Source organism: Chenopodium album, chromosome 10, assembly GCF_948465745.1.
Source record: "Chenopodium album chromosome 10, dcCheAlbu1.1, whole genome shotgun sequence".
Classification (NCBI taxonomy): Eukaryota; Viridiplantae; Streptophyta; class Magnoliopsida; order Caryophyllales; family Amaranthaceae; genus Chenopodium; species Chenopodium album.
The window spans coordinates 5,597,278-5,620,816 of record NC_137843.1 but is presented as its reverse complement, the minus strand read 5'-3'; the positions used below and the strand labels follow the sequence as shown (position 1 = coordinate 5,620,816).

The 23,539-nt window shown below is 34.0% G+C and overlaps 3 protein-coding genes across 3 annotated transcripts; 2 read left to right on the top strand and 1 right to left on the bottom strand.

The window, feature by feature from the left end:
* Positions 1-95: 95 nt before the first annotated feature.
* LOC145562037 (putative gamma-secretase subunit PEN-2) lies at positions 96-3,050 on the top strand. Its single transcript, XM_081622192.1, has 2 exons — positions 96-387; positions 2,669-3,050. The coding sequence occupies exons 1-2, from the start codon at positions 105-107 to the stop codon at positions 2,827-2,829; spliced, it is 444 nt and encodes a 147-aa protein (XP_081478318.1). The 5' UTR covers positions 96-104; the 3' UTR covers positions 2,830-3,050.
* A 772-nt stretch (positions 3,051-3,822) lies between these two features.
* On the top strand, positions 3,823-4,849 carry LOC145562036 (photosystem I reaction center subunit N, chloroplastic-like). The gene is made up of 3 exons (XM_081622190.1): positions 3,823-4,177; positions 4,386-4,511; positions 4,613-4,849. Exons 1-3 carry the CDS (start codon positions 3,896-3,898, stop codon positions 4,700-4,702), a joined length of 498 nt encoding a protein of 165 aa, XP_081478316.1. The 5' UTR covers positions 3,823-3,895; the 3' UTR covers positions 4,703-4,849.
* Positions 4,850-5,376: 527 nt separating this feature from the next.
* On the bottom strand, positions 5,377-9,839 carry LOC145562034 (putative polygalacturonase). The gene is made up of 5 exons (XM_081622188.1): positions 9,212-9,839; positions 7,335-7,455; positions 6,931-7,105; positions 6,593-6,663; positions 5,377-6,454 (listed from the first exon to the last, which is right to left on the bottom strand). Exons 1-5 carry the CDS (start codon positions 9,662-9,664, stop codon positions 5,817-5,819), a joined length of 1,458 nt encoding a protein of 485 aa, XP_081478314.1. The 5' UTR covers positions 9,665-9,839; the 3' UTR covers positions 5,377-5,816.
* Between the last annotated feature and the right edge of the window lie 13,700 nt (positions 9,840-23,539).

Here is a 23,539-nt window from a genome sequence, read left to right as displayed (position 1 = left end):
AAAGGTTCCGATCTGATAGGACGCTTTCTCCTCACCAAGAGCTCACAGCCTATAAATACAGTATCGTAGTTAGTTATTGGTATAAGGAAAAAAAAAAAAAGGGAATGGAGAGGTCAGGGGAAGGGGGTTCATCTTCATCAGTCTCAGGGGAATCAACTCTTCTTCCTCTCCAAAATCCCAACATCTCTGCCAATTCAACGGCAATTAGGAGACCTCGTTGGCCGACGATCGACGGACCAATTGGACTTTCTGAGGAAGAATCGATTGTATACGCTCGCCGCTTTTACAAGTTTGGATTTTTGCTTCTTCCTTGGCTTTGGGCTGTCAATTGCTTCTACTTTTGGCCTGTTCTTCGTCATTCTCACTCCTTCCCTTCTATCCGACGATGTATGCATTCCCTCTTTCTCTCTCCTCAATTTTGTCAAGTTTTTCTTGGAATTTCTTGAATTGGGTGTGTTTAATTTGATGAAGTTTGTCATTTATAACCGATAATTTGATACCCATTTTAATTTTGATGATTTAATGAACTGGATTTGCGTGTGATTTTAGATTTGTTTAGTGAATTGTTGCATTTGTGAATTGTGATTGAGAATATTAGTAACCCATTTTAGTTCCATTGATTTCATGAACTGGGTTTGCTTATGATTTCAGCTTTCTGTAGTGCAATGTCCTCGCTACCTTTCTTCTCCTAGCTCCATGTTCATAAATGGTAGCTTGAATTAGTCATTGTAACTGAGAATTAAGTATACTCATTTTAATTTAGATGGTTTTATGAATTGGGTTTAGTTCAGCTTTGTGAAGAAAAATGCCCTAAATATTCATATTTTAATATGGATGTTATTTTCACATTTGATATTAGTCTGGGGAAACTTGACTTGATATTAGGGTCAACATGGTGAAACCTTATGTTTGTGATACTGTGATCCTGCGTCCGATTATGTGATCATGTCTGAACTATCCTTTGCTTTTCCTAGTTCTAGGGTATGAAAGCATCTTGTTGCCATCATCAATGTAAATTTCAGGGCTAGCCAAACTAGGTTGCAATTGAAAATCTGAGTATAGCTGAGCTCTGTCATGGTTTGGGTTATAGCTTTGAAGGGATCACACAAATCTGTAAGATAATTTTTGAAGGATATGAGAGCTCAGGGTTGCTATGGGAAGGTGAGAGTTAAGACAGCAAGTTCTCGGTCCAAGCTGTCATAATAACATCAATGATGGCTGGGATGTTAGTTGGATTCTTCTCAGTCATCATGCTTGAGCCTGTTTGTTCATCAATATGTTTTAATGTATAGCGATGTTAATTTCTAAATAAACCTAGCCGATAAGTAGCTTTGTCTGTTACTTCCGACACGTATTACTTTTTGTTCTATTTATGGATTAAGAAATCTATAGATGTCATGCTGATAGAGCCTTGTGTGTATCATGGTTGTTAAGGAGCAACTAAATTCAGGATTTTGTTGCTGTTGTAGAGGAGGGCCTTCATGGGCTCATGGCCTGAACTTGGTGTCGGTGATAAAGAATGGTCATATAATGATCGGATCATAGGATATAACTGGTGTATGTATTATATTGTATGAGTTATGAAAGAGGGAGTTGAGTTTAAGTCGTTGCCTAAAAGGGTCAATGTATCACAACAGGGATTTAGTATTAGGCAGATGAGCTTGTTCCAGCATTTTTTCAATAAATAGTCATCTTTCCACTACAGACTTCTGTCTTTTTGGGGTACTGGCCTCCCTATGCATTTTAATCCATGCCTATACAAAGATCATGGGACTATTTCGTGAAGATGAGTCTGAGAAAGGTATCCCCCGCCGCACACAAACCAAAGAAAAGAGGGTCGAGGAGGCAGAGAGGACTCATTCCTGGATGTTTTTCCTGTATTGAAAATTTCACTTTGCTGGATAATTCCCTTTCTTAATCCATCCTTAAAATGGTCATGATTTGTACTTGTGGAATTATGGTGATCCGATTATTGCTCTGAGGATTAGATTCTAGGACACATTCAGCAAATGTTCTGCTAATTGTGTAGGCTACTAAGGTTAAAGAGATTGAATCGCATTACATGTTGCTAATTCTTCTAGGACCCAGAATTTCTTAAGATTTAGGATATATGCAAAAATATCCAGAGGCCTCAAGATGTAACTGGAGGAAGAAACCAAGTGACATTGTGACAGGGGAGCTCTAAAATAACTACATGCACCATCTACGCATCATTAAATTTTTTTTTTTTTTTTTAAAAAAAAAATCTTGTATTTTTCTGATTTAGTGTCTTTAGCCATGGATTTTATTGCCTTGCTTCAAAGCATCTGTTTTGCCTCTCCTTGTTATTGCTGTATTGTGGCAGTTTTGCTATCTATGAGAAGTTAACTTTTTTCCAATGCCTATGGGGGAAAGAGGGTTAGTTCTTAATACAGAGTATTATTTTCGGTCCCCAACCATTATGCAATTGCTAGAAGTCATGGAACGAGCTCCTCCTGTGGAAACAGCACCTTTTTTTATAATTTTTTTTTTTTTTTTTAAAATGAAGAGCAATTGTACATTTTCCATATAATAAGAATTAAAGCTCACTGTTTTTCTTTCAATACAGCCTTCTCTGTTCCATAGTTATTGATGTTGCATCATTTCTCCAGGCTCATTTGCAGTATTTAATAGCTCCTCTTTCCTGCAGATATTGTCGGATCAGCTATTGGGTGCTCAATTGCCACTGTACTGTTGTCTTCATGGGCATTAACATTTTCGATTGGAGGGGAACGCCTTTTTGGGTCAGTTTGGAACAAACTTGTTATGTACAACGTTGCTGATCAGTTAGGCTTAACAGGTTGGATGTAGCTGTGTCTCGGAATTTCTTCTGTTAAGCAGATGATGTTGATAGCCCCCCTTTTTTCTGCTACAAAAGATGTTAGCACTCTGTGTTGAACCCTGTGTATATCGTGTATTCTTCTCCGCAAGTCTACTTTGTGTGTGCTTTATCATGGTTATACGATTGCTAATTTTGTCATAGCAGTAAGGTTGAGCTGCATTGCCTCTTGACCTCTTGTTATTAGTAGTTATTGAAGTCTCTTCAGAATGTCTTCCCTGCATAAAAGAAGGGGCCAAAAACCCCACATTTTCGCCATTTTTTTTTAGTATGATGGAGATGATATGACATAGAAGACTAGTATATGATATCAAATAGAATGGAGTACTTCATTTCTGGTAAATTTTATGAGTTCCTTTAATTTAAAAAGAAAAAAGAAAAAAAAAATGTAAATCAACTATCTTTTAAGGTAGAAGGGGGAATTCAGATAAACTAAATACAAAATATTTGGTTTATTATTTGTTTACATTTCAAACTAATCCCACAAACATAATTTTCCGTACTTTCTATATCTTTTTTCATTGTAACGTATTTTTTTGCTTAGAAAGTTGCAAACTACGGAGTAATTGTGACACTATTTTATATGGACAATGATTCTGTTTATCTTTCTCCTCGTCATATTATTTTTTTATTTTTATTTTTATTTTTAATCTCTTTCTATAATTCTTATCACATAAAATACCGGGAAGAAGTACAATCATGAATTTCAACAAAATTTGTTGATTGCCCTGAAATTTGGTGGGCGTAACATATGATCAAATTTTCTAAATTCAGAAAGGATGAATAAGAAGCACATACTTTGATACCATTGCTCAAGGAGCCCCACAAAGACAAGACACATGAGCACAACAAAGATAATTTGCCAATGAGAATGAGGCAATCTCACCTTATCCACACTCTCACCACAAACCCTTAATTACATTTCATCTTCATCCCTCCACATCACTCCTAAATCTTCTTAATCATAAACCTTCTTTCTTTCTTTCTCTCCTAATAACCAAAACACACCCAAAAAAAAAAAAAGAAAACATTGTTAAAATGGCTTCAATGAACTCTAGTGTTCTAGCATGCAGCTATGCCATCTCTGGGGCTGGGGGCTTAGAACTTAGCTCGAAGGCTTCTTCGGTGTGTTGTGTGGCACCATCATCTTGTGACAAACTGCCTGTGATCAAGGCACAAGCTCAAAAGGAAGAGAAGGCCATTGAAGGAAGAAGAGCTGCCGTTTTCGGCTTGGCTGCTGCTCTTGTTGCCACTTCCTTCTCTTCCAATGCTAATGCTGGAGTCATTGAAGAGTACCTTGAGAAGAGCAAAGCTAACAAGGTTAGTTTCCTTTTGTTTTACTTTGATACTCCCATTTCTTTGTCACCTATGCCAAAAGTTAGTGTCCGCTAGTTTAGTTGGTAAAGTTTTCTGAGGTGGGCAGTACCCCTTAATGGCCGGCCAATCCGGAAAATGGGGTCAAACTCAGCTCAGATTGTATATGATGATCATACTTATTGACACAGATGATGTTAAACTGTTTTACCAGGAATTGAATGACAAGAAGAGGTTGGCAACAAGTGGAGCCAACTTTGCAAGAGCATACACAGTACAATTTGGAACCTGCAATTTCCCACAGAATTTTACAGGCTGCCAAGATCTTGCCAAGCAAAAGGTTCATTATCCAAATATATGAAGTAACAGTAGTAAATAAATTAATCAAAATTCAAACTTGTTTAACTGTACTAACACCTATTTTCTGATTATTGATTGCAGAAAGTACCCTTTATTTCTGAGGATTTGGAGTTGGAATGTGAAGGAAAGGACAAATTCAAGTGCGGTTCTAATGTATTCTGGAAATGGTGAAATGTATAAAATCCCTCAAATTCATATTCCCATCTTGTTGAACGTTCTAGTTCCAATCTCATGTATCATGTACTTATTGTAAAACCGAAAAAGATGAGGGCTTAAGTATTGATTAGAGCAAATTAGTCCAATGCGCGTTTTTGTGAATTGCAACTCTTTCTTCTTTCAAATTTGCTACTGCCCAAAGCAGCATACATGTGGAGATAATAACTATATAATCATTGAAACCTAATTAACTTGAAAGTCTGTAACATAATACATCATATTCGGAACTAACCATTCAAAATTCACTAACACGCTAGGCCGCTGAGGTAAGCATACTCGTATACACAAGGCTAGTTTGCCCATTCTCATTTACGGGGTTTGGTCTTCCTATTTGTCCATCCTCACTGTCCTCCTTGCTTGGCTGAGGCTCTTCCTCATCGGAATTGGCTGCTGGCACAACAGGTGGAACCGTGGAAGTAATGGTTTATCATTAATATTCTCAATATGCTACTATTTATACTTCGTATTAAATATAAATCACATAAACTGCATACACATATTAAGGGATTTGCAGGATTTCTCGGCTTTGATAAAATTTCTACTCAACATGTACACGTATCGATGATTGTATACGAACTAATTTTAGACATATAGAGACAAGACTGTAAAGATCAATAGGAACTCATTGGTAATTGATAATTAGATTTCTCGGCTTTGATAAAATTTCTACTCAACATGTACACGTATCGATGTTTGTATTCCTCCTTGAGATGAATAAGTGTTCCAAAGTCATCACAAGTTAGAAATGTGCAAAAAATTGAACTAATAATAATAAAATAAAGCAAACCACCGGGCTGGAATCTGGTCATCAATCTGTATCTGCCATAACAAAAACTTGGTGGTTTCTAAAATCAGAAAAGCTCACTTGGCCTGGAAGGTGCTGGTTGATGTTGCATCAGTAAAGATATTTTTTCTGCTTCTGAGCCCTCAAAGTATGGTATGATACAGTATAAGCCAAAATCTTCAAGCCCCTGTTGTGTCTTCAATTTTCACCATTATGAACTTATGATCTTTGGGATCAACTGCAGGAAATGATTGAAGCCTGATAACTTGGGAGCTAATTTAACATTCATATGAACCCACATGATGATGACGATGAACTATCAACTTGAAACTGAGGACATGGAGGTGGAAACACCTCGCTTGCAAAACCCGAAACATGCTCACAGTGCCATTTAGCTGATGGAGGGAGGCCAGAAATATTTACGTTTCTCATGCATATACCTTCATAAGGTGAACCCTCAATGCCAAGTATTTCAGGTGCTCTCTTCGAGTTCAAGCTAACTACATTACTGATAAACACCTTACCAACTTTGGGAATGGCATTTGGGTCCCACTTGTCATCAGAATGATCATTAGCACCCCTACTGAACTTAATGGGTATTTTTACTCTCTCCAATCTTAGATTTGATATTGAGATATTCGTTATGTATCCTCCTCGCCCAACATCAGTTTTAATCCTGACCCCAGCCGCCGAATTCCAGACATGAATATCAACAATGGTTATGTTAGATATTCCACCAGACATCTCACTACCTATTCCAACACCTGAGCATGTTGGAGTTGTGCCAGAAATTCTTCTCACTATTATGTTTGAGCTGGGACGTGCCATGGCAATGCCATATTGATCCCACCCACTCTTCACAGCCACAAGATCATCCCCACTCTCAATGTAACAGTCTTCAATGCATACTTTCGTGCTTGAATCTGCAGTTTCAATTGCCATTCTTGAATTATCATGGACAGTGAATTTTTATTTTATTTTATTCATTTATTTTTTTTCCCCGTTCAATATCGAAAAAGACAATAGGCAGAAAACAATTTGTAGAAATTTTGCCACATTACCTGGGTCTATACCATCTGTATTTGGGGCATTTAGAGGAGCCAATATTGTCATCTTCCTGATTACAACATTCCTGAAGCAACAAAAAGAAATCCCTGTGAATTTGTTAAAACTATGCTAATGCCCATCCTTAGGAATGTAGCATGTAGGAAGAACTCTTGCATGATAATTTTATTTGACTTAGATTTCTAAATTTGGTGCCCTTATTTTCTAAGAGGGCAACAACTTTATACGGAAAAAAACATCAATAGCATCGCACTATCACTATCTTGATTCTATTTTTATGATTCCTCAAAGATTACTGCCAGCAATAGAATATGATTGCAAGGGCTGTACGAACCTGCAGTACACAGGATGAATGGTCCAAAATGGAGAATTTCGAAATGTGAGGTTGTAAATCAGGATATTATGAGAATTAGCAAGCTCAACAAGATGGCCTCTAGTATGCTCCAGTGTTCTGTTCCACCATAAATCCCACCAAATTCTTCCTTGTCCATCAATTGTCCCATTCTGTCCTGGAAATAAAAAGGTTAAAAGACCAATGAGATGTCAACATACTGCCAGAAAATATCACAGCTTGTAGTAAGAAACCAATGCAAACCGACAAACTCTGGTACAGCTCGAAATTGGAACATGCTAATTTGGTAACTTGCTCATCTGATATGAGTCACTGAAACTTGTGGATTTTAACCAGTTCGTTTGACTTAAGGTATAAAAAACAATAATCAAGGGACAGACTGATACCTGTAATGACAACATTGCTGATGGAGTTTCCATGGATGAGACTAATATGTCTGGCACCTAACCTCTCTCTCCCTCTTCCGTATGATGGCAAAGGCTCAATGATCGGCCACTCCTTTGGATCCTACTGATACAGAAGCAAACTAATGTTTAGGAACAGCTGATTCAATAATTAACGCTAAACTCAATCACGAAAAACAATTTATAAAGTCAGTGCAGTCCATACTCCACAGCAACTCTTAAACATTCACTACGTAAGGAAAGTTGTAAGTGTTGCTTATGAAATAAATAATTCAGACTAAAATAATAAGAGGAACAACAAAATTAAGCAGGAAATTACTTGTCCCACCTAGAAAATTTCTTGGTACAAGCATCAAAATTTCACAGAAGCAAGACCAGTGATATGGGCTTCTTTAATTAAGTTCCAAAGTTGAACAATTACTACGCCACATATCTAAATTAGAAGTTAAATTCCACTTTAAGAGAGTAGAAGTACTCAAGGCTAACTTGCTACAAAGTTGGAACAGTAATACATCATGTATTTAATTATATGAAATGTCATCCATGTAAAATGTCCATGATAATGCTATGCTACCTACTTTTAATACTAGTAAACACATTTTTCATTGCTGATGTCCATTATCATTCATTACCAATTTACCATCAAGAGATATGAGTAGCAATAAAAATTAATAAAGAGAAATACACACATAAAAGTGGAAATGCAAAAGTATACAGACAAGGCTCCAAATCATATATAGCAAAATATTATCATCAATACTTCACCACGTGATTATTAAACCTATACCAAACAACCTGAAGTCATGGACAATTACAAGGTCAATACACAACTATCAGATAAAAAAGTAAATTTATCACCTACTTTCAAATGGATATGAAAACAACACCTCTAAGTGAAAGTGAAATGAAATTAACAATATGGTTTAACCACAAATCCCTGAACATCAATCATGGAGCATCACAAGTATCCGAGTGTGACGAGAAGTTATAAACATACCCCTCAACGTATTCAATGAAATCATAGCTATGCTCTTCATTAATAACTATAGGTAGCACTATAATATGGAGTAAACAATATACCAAAAAAATCCAAATAAAAAGCTACTATAATAATGAAACAAAGTAACAACAGGGCAGCTTGAAATCCTAATTGATAGTTTTAAAATGATCTGTTTTCATGGTGACCGATATAGTAAGATACTATGACGTTAATTAGGCATAATTACCCTCAAATTTTTGCAACGAAAGCGACATTGCTCCTAATAATCAATTAGATGGTGCTTACACTATCATACAACACTTGCAAAACTCAAAATGGAATGACCAAATCATATAAATCAATTAACTAGTAATTATCAAGACGACATCGTCGAGGATCATTAACCTTACTAATAGTAGCATATAACACCTTCAAATTGAATTACGTTTAAACAAGCAAAGACAAAAATTCAGACCATCAATTAACCCAAAATGAATTTTTTAATTCAAAACTCAAGTACTCAACCACTAATAACTTATCCAATTTTTTTTTCAAACAAAATCAATCAACAAACCTGATCAGCTAACCAAACATGCAACAGCATAATTAAACTCAATAATCTCTCTCATACAGCAATCATATCTTATTTAAAAGTTAAAATCTCCAAATGCACAAATCATTAAATTTAGAGCATAAACTTTCACTATAATTATCAACAAAAGGCAAATCAAATCTCATGAAAAGCTAATCAAATATGCATTCAATCATAAACCCACAAAATAATTGATAAATTAAAGCATGCAAATCATCAATTACAAAAGAAACCCAACTGAAAATTAGTACAAAAAATCAAATCAATTAAGTTACGAAAATTACATGCCTGAGATCCCAAAATAACAGCACCCTTTTCAAGAAAAAGCGTGAAATTACTGGTAAGATTGAAACTTCCAGTAACCCATCTTCCTTGAGGAACATTAAGCTGGGACCCACCTTTATTCTCGAAACGTTTCAAATACCCAACAGCTTTACGAAACGCGTCGGTGTTCGAAGTTACACCATCTCCAACACCACCAAACTCCGTGATTGACACCACAAACTTCCTCGGCGGGTCGGGCCGGAAGAACCCAGAGCAAGAATCCGGGTCAACCCGTAACTCAGAGGGATTCGGAATAGGCCAAGAAGAAGGAGGAGGTGAAGAAAACGTTTTAGTGGTAAAAGGGAGGGTAAAAACGGCAAAAGTTGTGAAAAATAGCAAAAGAAACGCCCATGTTGGTCGACGAATTATGGTTCCGCCATTGAAGAATGCACCCACTAATGGTTTTTCATCTTCCATTTGAAATGGGGGATTTTTATATGGTTGGAAAATGTGGAATTTTAGGGATTTGATTTGGGTGTTTTTTTGTTTTTGGAGAGAGAAAATTGAGAGGTGGGAAATTGATGGATTACATGGAGATAAAGCGTAGGAAAAGAAGGAAGGTGGCAGTAGAAAGGCTGTAGCCAGTGAGTGAGAGATTGCAAATAACCTGTTGAGCAAAGCAATAGAAGATTAGCCAGTGAGTGATGGATCGAGGGGCACCGACTTCACGACTTGGTAAATCTGACTCGACTTTGTAATCTTGTAGTGTTTAAATTGGATTGATCCATCTAATCTAAAATTAATTGTGATTGTATGGAATTAATTTGTTTGTCATGATAAGCTAATTATAATAGATTAGATAGTGAGTTAAACTAATGAAAATTTGAATCAAATGATTAATTGGTTCTCATAAAAAAAAATACTATGACCTAAATTGTGTGTGAATCTAATGATCGGTTTATCACAATCAAATCTCGCCGTTTGTTTTGGTAAGTCCATGGAGTCCTCAACAGCTTAAATAGGGGAGGATCATGGAGATGGAGGGATGCTACAAGTGGCGTGGGTTCGATTCCTCATCCCACCTCTTGTGATAGGAGGTGGGCTCCTGTATCTTACTTGTAAATTTTTTTTTTTTGTAAAGAAAAAAAAAACAGTTTAAATAGGGACATATGATATGTTATGTTAGTATTCATCCTTAGATAAAACCTAATTAATTTTATTAGCAACGTATACGCAAGATCATTTATTCATTTGCTAAGACATAATGGAATGAAATCGGAAGCACAAGAGAAGATTACTCCGTACAAGTATTATCATAAACACTACTTGCAAATTTATTATATGAAGTAAATTCTTTTGTTCATTACTTTTAAATTCCTACTACAAAGACCACCATAGAACAGTTTCTTCAATTAATTGAAGGCCAAGAGTGTCAGTGTTGGGCCTGTTACATTTGCATGAGTTTGGATTAAAAGTCATCATACAATTGAAGTGTTTGTCTTGTTGGGCTGTTCACGGGCTAACTCGGGCAACAAAATTATGAATTATGATACCCCTTCTAATCCTAAATGTTTTAACATTTGAAAATTAGACACTATTTAGTACTCGTAAAAGTGTTGTTCTAATATATACGAAGTATTTCTTTCCTCTTATAGAAGAAAAAACATGATTAAATGAAATCTGGTTTGATTGTCTTGATTAATATTTTTTAGAATATTAAAATTTTATAATTCTATTAAGTATTTGAAAATGGAAGGTGTATCAATTTATGGAGTTTTTTTTTTAATCACGCTACTATAAATCAAAACGCAAAGCAAGAATTGATGACATTGTCACACTCTTTTGAAATGTCAATGTCTTTTTCAAGATTTATTTTCAAATTTTGGAATAATATAAATTCATTACAATAGTTGATATCTGAAGGTTAATCCTGAATTATTGATGTACCAGCGGCATTTTATTCGGCTCTAATTAATTAATTTCCTATTCCGTCTTCTGACTTGTACAGTTGTACTCGTAATGACCTTATGTATAGTATTTTTGGTGTACTAGGTTTTAAATAGATTAGTAGAGTAATACTCCATAGTTCATATGAAGTACAATATTTATTTTTACCTCAAAATATAAACACTTTTTTTTCGTTCAAAATGCCAAACATCTAACGTTTATACTAACAAAATATACAAAATAAATAAATTATTGTGGAATAATTAGATATGAAAAAGTGCCTAAACTTGCTAGCTAGCAATTTTATATAATTAAAGAAAAAAAAAAAGTCACTATCATATTTAATGATGAATTAGAACTTTTCTTGCATTCGCATTAACATATTAGACATAGTATAATTTTCTTTTGATAATAATTGATGATGATTTTGTCAAACAATTCATATTTCAATCTATTCAAAAAAAGATAGATCGAAGCAAAGGAAACTACTCCGTAGATCATTTGATATAATTTTCCAAGTCAATGATTTGATTTGTATCCAATCAAATCCATTATATAATGATACAAATTAGAGCCATTTAAGAATTCGACCCAAAAAATTTATCATCCAATTAATCCAAATCACTTCCAAATTAAAGTCATGGATGTTCAGCAAGAGGATTTTCAATCCCTGGGATTTTTGGGCATCTTCAAAAAATCATTCAAAATTATCGTGTCATGGCCTAAAATCTTTTTCCAAATCACCCTTGCTTTTATTTTGCCTCAATATTGCCTTTTCTTTGCCAATGATGGAATTTCTAAATTTTTTATTAACAAGATCACTCATGACTCCACCTTGTCCATGATCAACCAAGATGGTTCTCCGTCTTTAAACAATGTTTCCAACTCGACCTCTTCTGAATGGGCTATTTATTCGATTATAAACGTGGTTTATGTTATATTGTCTATATGTTTAAATCTATTCACAGTCTCAGCTGTTGTCTACACAGTTGCTTGCATATACACAAGCAAGGATTTCACCTTTAAAAAGGGCGTGAGTGCGGTTCCAAAGGTATGGAAACGACTCATGATGACTTTTCTATGTGTTTTTTTGCATAATGTTTACCTACACTATCATGCTTTTCATAATAGCAATTGTGTTCGTCACGTTGTTTTTCATGGGTGGTGGACAGATGGGGTTAGGAATGGGCATAATAGGGTCCATCTTTGCCATTTTAGCCTTGGTGGGATTCCTTGTCATGGTTATAATATGGCAATTGGCTAATGTTGTTTCAATATTAGAGAAGTATTATTGGTTTGAAGCCTTGAAAAAGAGTAGAGAATTGATCAAGGGCAAAATGGGAACTTCATTTGCCTTAGTTTTGGTGCTAAACCTTGTTACAATGCCATTTGTGGTATTGGTTCAAAAATATTATGGATTTGGAATTATAGAGAGAATTTGTTTTGGATACATAAGTATAGTATTGTTAGGGAGTTTGATTACCCTTTATGGTCTTGTTGTCCAAACAGTTTTCTATTTTGTGTGCAAATCATATCACCATGAAAGTATTGACAAATTCTCATTGGCTAAACATCTTGATGAGTATCTTGGAGAATATGTGCCTTTGAAGGATGAAGCTGTGTAAGTTAAAGATCTTCAAGATAACAATAAGCCAAGAAGGCCGAGCTTATCGATAATTTATATACGGTTTCTGTTTGTGTAATAATATAAAATTTTGGTTTAAATATGTTGTACAAGATGTGTATCAATGTATGTGTTTCTGACAAACAAATGTGTAAGTTATTGTGTTTGAATTCATTTTGTATAAAAGAGTGCACTTAATAAAAGTTATTGCTTCAATTAAAAAAGAGTACACATACAAAAAAAAAATATATATATAGATCAAGTATTCGCCAAAATTTAATCATCCCAAAATTAATTATATTTACTTTCTAAAATAAATGCTAACCCATGAATAGGGCCATGAACAAATAAACATGCATGCCATGAACTTCAATTATGCCTAATTGATAATGCTTTGATGGTAGTATAAACTCTAAACTATTTTCGTTTTTACTCTATCCGTAATTATTTGCAATAGTAGGTATTTGCAAATTATTTGCAATAGTAGGTATTTGCAAACTTTAAGGAAAATTATAGAGTAGGGAGCAAAGTGTTTTTTTATTTTATTTTATTTTTATTTTTTTTTCCTTTTTTAATAATAGTCCCTTTTATCCCTTATTGTTGTTCTTAGTTACAGAAATTAAGAAATTAAAGGGAACAATAAATGATTAAAAATAAATTTTATCCATGAAAAAAAAATTCATGAATATCCATATCTTATTCATTATTCCCTCCATCCCATAATAATTGAGACATGCATTAAACTTTTTTCACTATTCATGTATTAGCTTTGAGCATAATTTTTTATTTATTCAAGGGTTACTTATTTAGGGATTATTCAGTCGATCAAGGGTTACTTATTTTGAGGTTACTTATTCGATTAGTGTGTTTTTGTGTGAGAGTAATACCTAACCGACCAAGTAACCCCTGAGTAAGTAATCCCTGACTGAGTAACCCCTAAATAAATAATCCAGGTTACACGTTATGACCTGTCATGTACATATATAAATTTGTGTATGGGAAAAGGTCGAAGTGAGTAGTATACATGTTGCTATATATGAAGGCTCTTTGGAGGTATATTTAAAGGTTAATGTGAGAGAGAAATATAGTAATAAAATATAGTAGTCAAAGTTGTGGAAATCTATACTTATGTATTAAAAAAGCGTTCCTAAAATCGTTTATATGCCACGTCATTCCCCTCTCATAGCGTTGTGCCACATCATCACTTAATGACATGTCATTACCAATTAACGAATCATTCCAACTATTATTGATAGATTAATATTAAAAAAGAATTTGATGGGTTTCGAACACTAGACCTTGAGGATACAAGATCTAACTCTTTACCATCTTATCTAATAATAATTCATGTCATTTATACAAATAAATATAACTATAAATGACACACACCAATTAAAATGAAAACGAGATAAGCAGTTTGAAAAAAAAAATTAAGAGGAATAAAATCAACATTTCTCAAACAATAGAGTATTAAAAATTGCTTTCTATACTCTTTGTCAATTAGTAACATTATGTTTAACATTTATGCATAACATACATAATAGATGATAATATATTTCATAAAGAAACAATTTAATCAAAGTAGTAACCCGGTGCAACGCCCGGGCCGCACACTAGTTTAATTATAAAATGATGGTGTAAGTTTTGTTAATGGGAAAGAGAGAGAGAATCCATAATAAAAGTACGTAGCAAACTCTTATCAATGAAAAAAGTGTTATAGAGCATCCACAATGGCTACATGTAGCTTTGGATTGCCACATCCTTAATCCTCAAGGTACATGATTTAAGATACAACTTCTGTAATTAGTACAATGACAAGCTACTTCCTTTTGTAATTGAAAGATTTTTTAATTATGATAATACTTGTCGCAGATTAAGAATATATATATATATATATATATATATATATATATATATATATATATATATATATATATATATATATAGCAACTAAAATTTGTTGCTATTCACCAAAAATTCATTGCCAACTCTATTTAGCAACAGCTTGGAAACGAAAATTTGTTGTTGCTAAAAGGCTTGTTGCCATGGGATTTTGGCTACTAGTTGCAAAACAATTTTGTTGTAATATTGCATCCATTTAAATATAGTTTCCATGATGGTTGCTGTTTTTTGGTGCATTCGTTGCCAACTTTGGCAACAGATTACCATTGGTTGTTGCTAAAAGTAGCAACAAACTATTAATGTTAGTTCCTAAAATAGCAACAAATTATTAATGTTGCTTTCTAAAAATAACAACAAATTATTAAAGTTGGTTCATAAAAATAGCAACAAATCATAAATATTGGTTGCTATCAACACTGTGAGACAAAAACTCAATCCCTATTAGCTATTCAATTCAACTCGATCCCAGCCTTTATCAATCCGAAATCTCACTCGGGTCAATTTTGCTCGACTTTGCATGTAAGGCTCTTTGAATCCCCAGTCTCAAGAATTGCAGTTGGTAGGAGTCGAACTTGTGACCTCAAAGTCACATGGTGAAACTCTTACCAACTATACCAAGTACTATTTGTTTACTTCTATGTATATAATTTATAATAAGTGAACGAAATATTAGAGACAAAATTGAAAAAATTGTCTCTAAATTAGGGACGAAATCAATAATCCGTCTCTAAATTAGAGGCGAAATTGAAATCCGTCTCTATTTAATGTCATTATAGCAACAAATAATAAGAAGAGTGTCTTCAAATAATTTTATACTTAATAGCAAAAACTAGCTTATAAATAAATTAACAACAAAATGTAACACAGCTTGTTTCCAATGGCAACAAATAAAAAAATACCTTATCATCTAGCAACAATAGTTTAGACGACTTGTTTCTAATGGCAAAATTCAAAAATTCATTGCCTTTGTTTGTTTCTAAATCAATACAAATAAATTATTTGTTGCTATATTTTGTTACTATATGGCAACAAGAGAAAAATATGATGCCATCTAGTAACAACTAGTAAGACAATTTGTTTTAAACAGCAACAAATCAAAAACATGTAGCCATTAATTATTAAAAAACTAAAGCATAAAATTCGCTTTTAATTATGCAATGAAAAAAGTTATAATAGTTGCTATTTAGCAACGTTTTAAAAATTTGTTGCCAAACTTAATTGCTAAAAATCTTTTATTTTTGTAGTGTGTATATATATATATATATATATATATATCCTTATTATCGTACTAGGATTACAAGTAATAAATAAACCACTAAAAAAAAAGGAAAAAAAATCAAAAATATTAAACAAACCAATATATGTGTATAGAGTGAAACTACATAACTCTTGGCCTTAAAGCATCCACAATAGTTGTGCATAAGGATCTGTTAACAATTTCTAAATAATTGCTAGCTACATGCTAGCCATTGTGGAGCTACAACCTCTTGTAGCTAAGCCAAACTACATAGCTCTATAGAGCTATGTAGTTTCACTCCACCCAATGTTATTATATTTATTTGTTTAATGTATTTTATGTATTTGTTTGTTTATTTATTTATTTATTTTTATATTTTATTTATTACAAAAGGATGTAGCTTACCATTATAGAGATTGTAGCTTAAATCATGTAGCTTGAAGATTTATGATGTGGCAACTTAAAACTATATGTACATGTAGCTAGCCATTGTGAATGCTCTTAGCTACAACCTATATAACTCCACAATAACTAGCATGTAGGCATGTAGCTATCATTGTCTCCCATTAAGAACATCCCGCGTTAATTAAGGGTGCGTTCTATTCACCTGATTTTTACTCATCTGAACTTATTAACCCTTATTAGAACTTATTTTAGTTATAAATTGAACTTAGTAGCCCTGATTAACCCTTATCGCAACTTATCTAAACTTATTTTTCCTGAACTTATCTTATCTGAACTTATTAACCCTTATCTGAACTCATCTGAACTTTATTAACCCTGAAATAAGTGGAAATTATGTTGAGCGATATATTGTGTATAGCTATTGGGCCAATGTATGAGCCCTAACCTCTATTTCTAGGTTGTATATATATACCGTACATATCGTAATACAAGATACGAAACTCTATTCTCTCTAATTTGACATGGTATCGGAGCCTTTATACTCTAAACCCTAAATTTTTTTTCTCTAATTTCTGATTTCTAATCTCTATTACTCTAATCACTACTCTACTCTAATCTCTATTCCTCTAACGATTAATTATCAATGGGTGACGAAGGGAAACTTGATCCTTCATCACCTTTTTACCTTGGTGCCGGAGATCAGCCGGGCAATTTGATTACACATGTGGTGTTAAATTAAAGGGTGAGAATTATCTTGCGTGGTCTAGGGCTATCACCCTATCTCTGAAATCTCGAAGGAAATATGGGTTTGTTGATGGTAGCATCTCCAAACCAACGGAGAAGAAGAAGATGCTTGATTGGGACACTGTTAATTCTATGCTTGTCTCCTGGATTTTACGAGCCATTGACCTGAAACTTGCGGCATCTATTCCATACTTTGAGGAAGCACAAAAGTTGTGGGATTATTTGGAGAAGCGCTTTTGCGAGGCCAGTGGGATTCGACTTCAACAATTGCGTTCTTCAATAACTAATTGCAAACAGTCGAAATCAATGAGTGTGGAGGATTATTATAACACCTTGATGGGTTTCTTTGATGATTTGATTAGCCTCAAGCCTCCCCATGGCTGTGAATGTGGGAATTGCACTTGCAATGTGGCAGTGAAGTACGAACTTGACAGAGAAGAGGAAAAATTACACCAATTGTTAATTGGTATTGATGATGAGAAGTATGCGACTGTGAGGACCAATCTCTTGTCTCAACAGCCACCGCCGACGCTTGATCGTGCGTATCATGCCTTTCTTCAAGAATAAAGGTCTCGTGGCATAGCTCAGTCCAAGGCTACCAAGGAGAGGGATGGTGCTCATATTTTCGCCCTTTCCTCTAATCGTAGCAGAACTTTCCAGCCACCAAATTGGGTCGATAAATCTAAATTGTACTGCACTCATTGCAAGCGCCATGGCCACGAGAATTCCGGTTGTTTTATGCTACACGGCTACCCTGAATGGTGGGTCGAGAAATATGGGAAGAAAGGGAATGCTGCGTCTGTAGGAGTTTATAGGTACTACGCAGCGGAAATAACATGAATCATATTCATACAGTACCTAATCCTAGGATCTAATGCATAACATATAAAGCACAAATAATCGTACCTTTGAAGCGTGATTCCACGTGTGATCGAGCAAGAACAAAAGGAGATAAAGAACCTCAAGCGTGATTCCTCTACTTGGTCCACGGGCACAGATTAAGACCTCCACTAATGCTAGTTAGTCGCAATTGAAACCTTCAATTGACCTTCTATGGAGAAGAGCGACATGCTAACCAAGAACCACCACGATAACCACCACGAACCACCACCTAAGGGGTGGCCGTACAAACGTGAGGGGAGGAGAGAGATAGCCGTGATTTAGAGAGAGGATTAGGGTTTTGGGATTGGTTGCCTTGATTTCAAATTCACAGTGTGTGAATTATGACTACTTCTTACAAACCCTAGGCATGAATCTTATTTATAGATCTCATCTCTAAATAAGAGCCCATGTCATAAGCCCAAAACCTAATTCCAATCTAACTATGCTAGCCCAATCCAATTCATGATTAGTTAATTGCTCATGAGGCCCATTAATGGGCCTCTTACTTGCTTAACCCAATACCCTTGTTGTGTGACCAATATAGGATCCATTCTAAAGGGCTTTGGGCTATTTGACTAGCCCAAAGATCATCTCTCATAGTCTAGCAACAGAGGATGACGCCCCAATAGAATGAACTTATTATCTCCATAATAGTGATCCTTGATATATCTAGTAATTGCACTTATCGAAGACATAATTCCTTCAATCTCCCACTTGTCTGAGACAAGTGCGCAATATTCAAATTCCTTAAGTCAATGTGTGTCGACTTGATAATATGATTGCATCTTATGTCGTGATCATATTAATCTACAAATCTTTTCTTGAAATCTGAGTTAGAATTACAAAACAAATGGTTACTATGTAATCCATTTGAGCACGGCCATGCATTTTCTGAATTCTCCCTCTTCAAGGGGCCAAGACACATTCCTAATTAAATAGGTAGACTCAATCCAATCTTATGGCAACCAAAGCTCCCACTCAATTCATGAAGTGACCGGGAAACATCCTTTATAATCCCCATTTACGGCAAGACGTTTGAATGTACCACAGTCAAAACAATCATTGAATAGAATCAGTGTTCCACTCATGTCAAAGGAATCCACTAATATATCCGGAAGTTCTATACTTGAACTTCAAAGTAGGTCTATAGTTCGATCATGCATCATTCATGCATATCCATGTGATTGACCGAGCATCACTACGCTCCTATAGCCCATGAAACTGCGCTATCCAATCAATCTTAACATGCTAGTCCATTATTGGAAATCATCTATGTCCACTTTAATGATTCCGAACTAGGAACTTAAATAATATATGAATTTAGTTCACCTGTGGGGTTTCATTCAAAAGGTCATCAACCTAGTGAGCCCATCAATTCATAATTATTTTGGACATTTTATTTAATCTTGAAACCACGATTAAATAAGATTGAAACTTTGTTTCAATTGATAAACATAATTCTGCAAGCTAATGTATTTACTTTTGTAATATGCTTTCTCAAAACATACACAACTAAAATTACATAACTTGCTTCAATCCAAAAACCTTAGTATGACTCTCATACCTTGGTCATGGAAGGGGTTTAGTAAGTAGAGTTCATGAGACATTCTCATAAACATGAATTTTGCAATTTCTAAATCTTATTATCATTTTCATCTCCATACACTAATAATTTTCCTTCGCCCTTTCGCAAGGAATGAACTTAGGAATTTCTAATTTGTATTCCAACGTTACATTGGATTTCGATTGAAATCTATCATCACTTGTTCTTAAAACACGTGAATCAAATAGACGAGTATAGTCCATGGTATGCATGATGCATCCTTTGCAAATTGCATAAGGATCATCACTCAAAGTCTTAATTTCATCAATCCTTTCTCAAGGTATTGAATCATTAAGCAACGTGCCATGTCATAAGGGATTGAAACTCTTTTCAATATAATGTTGAACCTTATAAGAATCTTATCAATATAAGCTTCTTAACCAAAACTCAAACATCCTTCGAGACCTATCTATATAGATCTTGAATCCCAAATGTACTCATCTTCTTCTCCAAGGTTTTCATACAAAATGCATTAACCATTACTTGACTATTCAAGCAACAAATAATCGCTCTTTGTACTAGACCAAGAAGACTTCATAGCTCCCACTAAACGTCTTGTACACTCAAGACCTTTTCCTTCATTTTACGAGAACATCAAACGATTTGACTAACTCGCAAAATTAAGAACATTAACTCCCTGATGCTAACTTCAATCCATTATGGATCTTCTATGCATCCCTAGGATTATTGGATCTCCAAACTTTTGATTGTATCATATACAAATCTTATTTCATGAACAATTTCAAGAAAGCGTTTTGAAATCCATCTACCAAATCTCATAAGGTAGAAATCACTAAATATCTTTAATAGATCTTTGCAACATGTAAAGGTTTCATCGTAATCATAGTCATACTATGATTTAGTTGAATCCTATAACAAGTCTTTGCTTTAGTTAGAAAACGTTTTTCTTTCTTATCTGCTCTGCTTATATGGGTTTCACCCAACTTAGGCAAATTATTCAAGTGTCATACGCTTGCTTACAGACTTAGAATCTATTTCAGATTTCATGGTTTTAAAACCACTTGGAGTCATAACTTGTCAAATCATCTTTATTACTTGCATAATCATAATGTTCCAAAATAAATATTTTAGAACTCTTAGTCAATATGAAATCATATTCCTTTGGCTAAGTTTTACATATGCTAGTCATCATTGTGGGTTTGATGCAACAATTGAAACTCATACAACAACTTTGTTTAGTTTTCAATGAGAAACGACAATAGAGGATGTGCACTTGGAATGTACTACCTTCGACACATGGTTATTAATCCCATTACACATAATGAGACCACGCGTTGTCATTTGTATCATGAGGTGAATCATGCTCATATTGTTGCTGTTATTCGATAACTTCTCAAATTTCTTCGAGATTTTCGAAATCACTTTTCTTGAACTCTTTCAAGGCTCTCAAACTTTTCGAGATTCTTATACTCCCACTTGCCTTTTGAGGAGGCATATTTAGCATAGGGTGAACCAACCAAGGTTTTGAACCATGTTTGTTTGTTGCTTTTCTCGAACTCTTTTGAGATTTACACTACTCCCACTTGACCTTTTGGAACAATTTCCATAAGGGCACCTACTTGAGCAACAAACATTTTGTGCTAAGTATGGTTTGTGTAGTAGTACCCCGTGCTCTATATAGGAATCGAACGTGCATCAAACGGTTTAATACATGTTCTTGTTTTGTAGAAAGACTTAATAAGAACTTTTCTTATCCATATCACATATGAAGTCTTTGCTACTTTTGACAAGACGTATGTAGTTTGTTTAGTTTTGTAGCTTTTCTTAAAGTATATCCCTTGAACAATGGTTGGAAGATAGGTAATTTACATCCATTATCAAATTATATCTCATATAGATTGATAACTTCCTACGTAAACACTTCACAAAGTTTTCTTTCGGAGTTTGTTGTAAAACGATTTCACAACTATTGGATGTTTATCAATGTCTTGGCTTAAATTCTCATTATTACGATCATATCGCAATATTTTGAATGTGTTGCCAAGTACATGTCTTGACTTAAATTTTCACAATTACAATCATATTGTAGTGTAATCATTATCTTGTCAAGTTGATACTGAACTTCATACTGAAAATTTTGAACTTTTCAAAATCTTCACTTCCATGCTTCAACTAAGCATAAGTAGTGATCGTATCACAAATGAAGTTTCGTTGTCCGTCTCTAGCCTTTGAACCTTTGGTTTTCTTACATCAATATGTATTTGACCTCGAGTTCACATCATCATTTCTCTAAATGGTGACTTAGTCATAATTTCAAATTAGAATGTAAATTACATATATCAATAGATTCATAATCTAATGATATTGAAAGTCCATCCCTTTGGATCTTCCACATGCAATTTTCATTTTCATTCGAATTAATTGACATGTTAGAGACAATTTATATATATAGAAATTGTTTAATTATGTCTATCATATAGAATTTTAAACCTATTTAGCAATTCAAAACACATTATGACTCAAAGAAGCATAGAATAACATTTATTCCACGTTTTGAATCTTCGATGTTTAGTCATTACTAATCATTGAATGGTGTTTTGATAATGGCAAGAATGATTAACATTTATTTAATTCTAGCCAATTATTAGTGGTGAAATACTAGTTTCTACTTGTAAAGTTGCAACTTTTGCTTCCAAACTTGTAGATTCTACTTGTGAAGTAGCAACATTTGCTTCTAAAGTTGTAGATTTATTCCTCCTTTAGCTATGACTTCTTCCTTTAGATCGACCAAATTGTGCAATGAGTGATCTAAACAAGACATCATATGTCCAAGAATTAGCAATATGCTAAATCAATTTCTATAGTATACTTCTTAAATTGGAACATTTCCATTCTTTTACCTTCCAACTATATGAGGTAGTTTCTAATCAATTGGAATTGGTCCATTTAATTTGAAACATTTGTTGTTCATAACAACTTTTAGCATATAAGTAGTTCTAGGTTTGAGAAGTAGCAACTTGTTTGCATTTCTTGTCCTATAACTTTTTAATGCGATCCTCATATATTCCTAAACCTTTCCCTTTGAGCCACTTAGAACATTTCTCTTAGGTTCAAAATGATACTTTACTTAACTACTTTAAGCATTTTTCATGATTTTGCTAAGTCTATTCTATCATTATTTATATTTGAGTTTAATCAAGTATTAAACTCTATATAAAATAGATGAAGAATACCATCATTTGATCAACTTTTGATCATAAAGATTTCCAATCACTTTCTCATATTCAATCATATTGAAGATAAGAGATTTTATTGGATTTCTATACTTGTCTTTTGGAGGATTTGTACCTCCCATCTCATTATATCCCTTGAAACATTTTTCAAAATGAAGATGTGTTGGTATTTTACTCAAACATTTTGAATAAAACCATCCTTAGACATGTGACATGAATTTCTAAAACTTGCCTTTTAGAACAATCTTAGCAAAATTGGAATATAGGTTTATGGATTATCTTTTAAACCTTTTAAGAACGTTTCTCAACTTTATTTTCAATCGAGGAGATTATATATAATAATAAAATTAGAACGACATGTTACTTATAAGTAAGCGCAAAATTCAATTATGTTTATTAAATTTAAAGTACCATAAGCGAATTTAATTGGTAACTTTAAAACACTCTATTCAATTTAAGTGATCCCTACTTGAATTAAGTGATTCCAAGATCCTTTATTTGTGCAATAATTAACCAGAGTGAAGCCCCGCATCAACCATTACATTTTCAAGGTGAGTAAACTCTTTACTGATTACAACTCTTGTAATTCTTGGTTGAATAATTAACCATCGCATGTTTAATTATTACTCTTAGCTTCAAGGTTCTAAATTGATCTTTAGGTAACCTTGTTGAATATAACCAATTAAAAGTGTAGAACGTGATCTACCCCCACTTCCCCAAGATATATTATGATGCTCTGCTGAGGCCGACCCATCACAAACGATCAAGGTTTTCGTCGGGTTTTTAATTGGAAAAGCTGCATCAATATTACTGG

Bases quoted from the DNA above. Each gene is read 5' to 3' on its own strand.
- LOC145562037 (XM_081622192.1), top strand. From the start codon at position 105: ATGGAGAGGTCAGGGGAAGGGGGTTCATCTTCATCAGTCTCAGGGGAA. The intron at 388-2,668 runs GTATGCATTCCC...TCTTTCCTGCAG, and splicing joins CTTCCCTTCTATCCGACGAT to ATATTGTCGGATCAGCTATT.
- LOC145562034 (XM_081622188.1), bottom strand. From the start codon at position 9,664: ATGGAAGATGAAAAACCATTAGTGGGTGCATTCTTCAATGGCGGAACC. The intron at 7,456-9,211 runs GCATGTAATTTT...CTGTATCAGTAG, and splicing joins CTGTTATTTTGGGATCTCAG to GATCCAAAGGAGTGGCCGAT. The intron at 6,455-6,592 runs GTAATGTGGCAA...TTGAAACTGCAG, and splicing joins TACAGATGGTATAGACCCAG to ATTCAAGCACGAAAGTATGC.
- LOC145562036 (XM_081622190.1), top strand. From the start codon at position 3,896: ATGGCTTCAATGAACTCTAGTGTTCTAGCATGCAGCTATGCCATCTCT. The intron at 4,178-4,385 runs GTTAGTTTCCTT...CTGTTTTACCAG, and splicing joins AGAAGAGCAAAGCTAACAAG to GAATTGAATGACAAGAAGAG. The intron at 4,512-4,612 runs GTTCATTATCCA...TATTGATTGCAG, and splicing joins AAGATCTTGCCAAGCAAAAG to AAAGTACCCTTTATTTCTGA.